At 40.2% G+C, this 6,000-nt stretch overlaps 1 protein-coding gene across 4 annotated transcripts in view; it reads left to right on the top strand.

Moving 5' to 3' along the window:
- The window catches only part of vps13d (vacuolar protein sorting 13 homolog D), a 231,646-nt gene that overhangs the window by 147,290 nt on the left and 78,356 nt on the right, over positions 1-6,000 (top strand). For all 4 annotated transcript variants that reach the window (XM_061973410.2, XM_061973417.2, XM_061973395.2 and 1 more), the window contains 2 exons: positions 4,670-4,880; positions 4,944-5,191. In XM_061973410.2, the coding sequence (XP_061829394.2) occupies positions 4,670-4,880; positions 4,944-5,191 (459 nt within the window). The remainder of the gene's footprint in view (positions 1-4,669; positions 4,881-4,943; positions 5,192-6,000) is intronic.

Here is a 6,000-nt window from a genome sequence, read left to right as displayed (position 1 = left end):
GGATGAAGAAAAGACAAAACGCCGGTATTTACATACTTTCATTGTTTCCGAACGGTGTCTGTAACACGGCAGTAAAACGGCTGATCAAACAAAACAGAAGTCCTCGTCGTGACCCACTAACATACTTGCCAACCCTCCCGGATTTTCCGGGAGACTCCCGAAATTCAGCGCCTCTCCCGAAAACCTCCCGGGACAAATTTTCTCCCGAAATTCAGGTGGAGCTGGAGGCCACGCCCCCTCCAGCTCCATGCGGACCTGAGTGACGTGTTGACAGCCTGTTTTCACGTCTGCTTTCCCACAATATAAACAGCATGCCTGCCCATTCAAGTTATAACTGTAGAATGATGGAGGGCGAGTTCTTGGTTTCTTATGTGGGTTTATTGTTAGGCAGTTTCATTAACGTCCTCCCAGCGCGGCAACAACACACAACAACAGCAGTCAAGTTTTCGAAAGCAGTTCGTCTGCCGTAAACAGCAATGTTGTGACACTTTTAAACAGGACAATACTGCCATCTACTGTACATGCATATGTGACCCACCCATAATGTGTCACATTTCTGTGTCGATTTATTTATTTTATTTTGTGGTTTGAATTCGTTTTTGGAGCTGTCATTCCACATTTATCAGTATTCACATTGGTCAGTAGGGGGCAGTAGGGCGTTTCTTCCCAATTGAATGCTATCACCTGCAGACCGGAAGTGTCTTGTCATTCTGATGAGCGCGACCAGTCTGTGAACAATTGAAACGTCCTGTGTGCTTTTTCCTCCTGTATAACAGGTTAGTTTTGGTGAATCAACTCACTGAATAATATCCATGTGATCTTTATAAGTTTAAGTACACATTCTGATGGTGGAGCCTAACTCTAAAGTGTTTGTGAGTTGTAGTTTGTATTTGTGAATGAATCCAGTGCACAGCTGCAGTCATCAATACAAAAAAGCGACGCGAGTGCGCGACGTTTATATAGGAACTTCTGATCCTAATTCAGACTCCCAAATTAGAGCTCCCGTTTTCTTATTGATTTTATAATGTATATTTGTATAATGTGTGTGTTCTGAAATAGTGACAGAGAATAGAACAAGGATGGACAATTCAACCCTTAACTCAACAATGAGTAGATGAGTGTTATGTGTGTGTATATGTGTAAATGAATGAACACTGAAATTCAAGTATTTCTTTTATTCATATATATATATATATATATATATCTATATATATATATATATATATATATATATATATAAATTAAAATATATATATATATATATATATATATATATATATATATATATATAGCTAGAATTCACTGAAAGTCAAGTATTTCTTTTATATATATATATATATATATATATATATATATATATATATATATATATATATCTCTTAACCACGCCCCCCGACCACGCCCCCCTCCCCCCACCCCCCACCTCCCGAAATCGGAGGTCTCAAGGTTGGCAAGTATGCCCACTAGCTGCGCAAGCTAGCTCTCCAATCAGCTAAACAGACTCAATAACTCCACGGTGACGTTTTGGTGAATTTACTGAGGAATTTGTGAAAGTGAAACAATACAAAAAGAAGTAAAAAATGCTGACACAGACATTTGTGAACGTGTTAGCACATTAGCTACAGTAATGCTAACAATGCTAGCTTGATTACATTACAATAGCACCTACGAATATGCATGACAACACTCCTACAGACATCACACACGGGACGGTTTAGTGAGTAAGAATTGTTTTAGTTATATTGTAAAACTTACAAACATTGCTTGGAGTGATGGATGAAGTAGAAACACTACGGATGAGCAAAAGACAGAACGCCGGTTTAAAGCTCCAAACAGAAAGAAACACTGCAAAGGTTCACCCAGCAGCACCTGCAGTGGGCAAACTCCTCCAAACGATGGCGCCGTAGCACCAACAATAACACACCTTTTCAGTGTCTTTGCACGTGTTTGATGACAACTATTTGCATTATGGCCGTCGGCGGTGGAAAGTCCATAAATTAGCAGCACCGTTTGATAAGCCGCAGGGTTCAAAGCATAGGAAAAAAGTGTGTTAGGTGAATGGCAGTAAAAGAAAGCCACACACAAGTAATGGACTGCCTCTCCACAATGACTGTGCAGCGTGCGGACTGCACAGGAAGTGATGTCGCCAAAAAGGCAGCGCATTAATGCACACTGAGACATGGTTCACACGAGGCTTGTCCCCATACCAAAATGTGTTTTGATACTTTTCTAAAAAATGTCATTATTGTCTTTATTGTAACAAAAAAATGTTAGTGTACATGAAACATATGTTTATTATTGTCATTTAGTCCTTAAATAAAACTTGTCTTTTAGTAGTAAGTAAACAAACAAAGACTCCTAATTAGTCTATGCAGTAACATATTGTGTCATTTATACACCTATTATTTTCTACACATTATGAGGGACAAACTGTAAAAATGGATTATTAATCTACATTACTGTTAATATCTGCTTATTTTCTCTTTTAACATGTTCTATCTACATTTCTGTTAAAATGTAATAATCACTTATTCTTCTCTTCTTTGATACTTGACATTAGTTTTGGATGATACCACACATTTAGGTATGGATGTGATACCAAGTAGTTACAGGATCATACATTGGTCATATTCAAAGTCCTCATGTGTCCAGGGACATATTTACCATACTTGTCAACTCTCCCGAATTTTCCGGGAGACTCCCGAAATTCAGCGCCTCTCCCGAAAACCTCCCGGGACAAATATTCTCCCGAAAATCTCCCGATTTTCAGCCGGAGCTGGAGGCCACGCCCCCTCCAGCTCCATGCGGACCTGAGTGAGGACAGCCTTTTTTCATGACGGGAGGACAACAGGGTGACAAGAACTAAATCATCCAGACTAGAGATAAATTGTATTATTATGTTTATCTTACCTAAAAATAAATACATTTATTAATTAAAAAAAAAAAAAAACTAGATACATTTTTACTATATTTTGCTAAAAACATCAAAATGAATTGTATTTTTATTTGTATTTTTTCTGACTCCTTATTACATCCAGCCATAGAATTATACATTAAAATAAACATATTTGAAATAATTGATTTTAAATTATCATAATAATTCATTTAAAATGACCATATTTAATTATCAAAAATAATTGCTTGTTTATCAACAACTTTAGCATTTTATTCATTACATTTTGAAGCTGTCAGAAGCCAAGTTATGTTATATTCCTTAAGATTTATTTATGCAAGTTTGAAGTATCAATTATCTAAACACAGTTTTGTTTGCATATTTTCAGGATGTAGATATATGTATATATATGTATATATATGTATATATATATATATATATATATATATATATATATATATATATATATATATATATATATATATGTATGAAATACTTGACTTGGTGAATTCTAGCTGTCAATATACTCCTCCTCTCTTAACCACGCCCCCACCCTCAACCACGCCCCCGTCCCACACCCGACCACACCCCCCACAACCCCCCCACCCCCACCTCCCGAAATCGGAGGTCTCAAGGTTGGCAAGTATGTATTTACTGACTTTATAAACATAACATGAATTTTTTAAAAAGGAAAAAAGATTTTGTGACGATAAAAAATATCGATGTAATCATAGTAGTATCGACTAGATACACTATTGTACTTGGTATCATTACAGTGGATGTCAGGTGTAGATCCACCCATGGCATTTATTTACATTGTGACGGTGGTGAGCTATTGTATCCTCCTACGGTGTGTAGTGAAGCATGTTTAGCTATTCCTCATCCTCCAGTGTTAATGATACTTGTAAGAAACTTACTTTTTTGTCACCATGGAGACCAGGATTAGTGATTTAGAATTAGCTAAAACACTGCGGATGGACATTAGCCGCTAGCTAGCTAGCCATGTCTTAGTGTTATAACGTCACCTTTATCTTTACTTTTTACACCAAAATGCGTCCATTCTCCCTTTTCTGTCTCAACACTGTGTCTGCTTGTAAGTACTCTGTGTGTGTGCGCTGCCCAACATGCTCCTCTGCACGTAAAACCAGCAATGTTACGACGCGCCGTCATGCCCGTTACAAAAATAAATTAATGGGGAAGCGGTACTGTTCAAACAGAGTATAGTACCCTCTTTGATTCATTGGTACCGCGAAACTAACCTCCTCCAACCTCCGAGGGCTTTCTGCTCCGCCGCTCCCAGTCTGTGGAACGCTCTCCCTGACCACCTGAGGGCACCACAGACTGTGGATGCTTTTAAAAAAGGCTTAAAAACCCTTCTTTTTAAAAAAGCCTTTTTTTCAGATATATCTGTGCTAGTTCTAGCTATTATGCTGTTGTAGTTTTTTGAATGTATTTATTTATTTATTTATTTTTAGTATTTAATTTACTTGTTGGGGGCAGCTATTTGTGATTCTAGCGTTGTTGTTTTGTTTTTTAAATGCACTGTAGCACTTTGAGGTTGTTTACTCAATGTAAAGTGTTTTTACAAGTAAAATCTATTATTATTATTATTACTATACTAGTACCGGTATACCGTACGACCCTAGTTGGCACACAGAGGCATATTTGGCGCAATCTAAATGTTGGTAAACCTGGCAAGTTTTGAGGGTTTTCTAGATGGAGGTTCCAATGTTTTGGGAGGATAAAAAGTGCCAAAATGTGTCCTTGTGTCAACAGAACCCGTGGTGTTGCCTCCTATATTGCCTAACCAGGCCTTGGCGGTTCCCCTCCACCTGACCTCATGGCGTCTACAGGCCCGGCCCAAGGGCCTGGGCTTGTTCTTCTGTAAAGTTCCCATCCACTGGACCAGTGTGGAGCGAGCCGGAGAGTTGAGCAGCAGCAGGAGGGATTGCCAGTCAGCGGACTTTGACCTCAAGCGGAACTTCAGGTACGGAAGCAGATCCTTCTTGTGGGCTTCCCCCCTCATCTGGTTCCTCCGCAACTTCTCCAGGTTTTGCGTGGTCATCAAAAAAGAGCACTACCCTGACCAGCGGCCTGCCAAGAAGGTGTCCGGTACAACAAAGGAGATCTATCGCCAGCCGGGCCACACCATCTTTCTTTTGCCCACGGTGGTGCTGGCCAACCTGCTGCCCTGCGACCTCAACTACTACGTGAAGGGCACCTCCATCAAAGGCTCTCTGAAGCCTGGCAAAGAAGCCGTGCTTCATGCCATGGACACGTCCCAGAACATGGAGCTAGGTCAGTGAAGTCACTGCTTTCTTCCCTGATACCTCACAACATTTCAATGCTTTCATTGATTGAATCTTTTATTAGTAGATTGCACAGTACAGTACAATTGACCACTAAATGGTAAAGTTTTTACACTTCTTTAAGTCGGGGTCCACGTTAATCAATTCATGGTCAGGTGGAGGGTTGCAAAGGGGTGGAAAGTTTCCTGGTAAATTTCAGGTAAATTTCCAGAAACTTTCTGGAAATTTATCACGGGAAGTTAAGTTCGGGAAGTTTGGAAATATTGATCATTTTTTGATAATTCAAAGTTGGACACCGTACATGGGAATGAATGGGTTATTACAATAATGATATATCATTGGGCACTTGTCTGTATTCTGCTGCATCTTTGTGGCATACCTGACGTAGCTCTTTGCACAGTATTTGCTAATGTACACCGCCTTTCCGCCTATATTGGTTGGGGTGAAATGTCTCCACTAGAGATGCGCGGATAGGCAATTATTTCATCCGCAACCGCATCAGAAAGTCGTCAACCATCCGCAATCCACCCGATCTAACATTTGATCAGAACCGCATCCGCCCGTTGTTATATATCTAATATAGACGATGCAAGGCATTAGTGAGGTTATAAAGCTTTTGCCTGTTAAAGAAAGGAGACTGATCCAATGCAGCACAGACATTCGCGTGCCACGCTGTCACGACCCAGACGCACACCAGTGCGCAATCATATGGGAGCCGCGCTGAGCGCACCTCCAAGCGCGTCTCGCTGCCGGCGACGGCCGGGTATATGGGCCCGACGCTCCAGCGCCATCCATTTT

This window comes from Nerophis lumbriciformis, linkage group LG01 (genome assembly GCF_033978685.3).
Source record: "Nerophis lumbriciformis linkage group LG01, RoL_Nlum_v2.1, whole genome shotgun sequence".
Taxonomy (NCBI): Eukaryota; Metazoa; Chordata; class Actinopteri; order Syngnathiformes; family Syngnathidae; genus Nerophis; species Nerophis lumbriciformis.
Note: the sequence above shows the minus strand (reverse complement) of the source record. Positions and strands in the feature narration are given on the sequence as shown.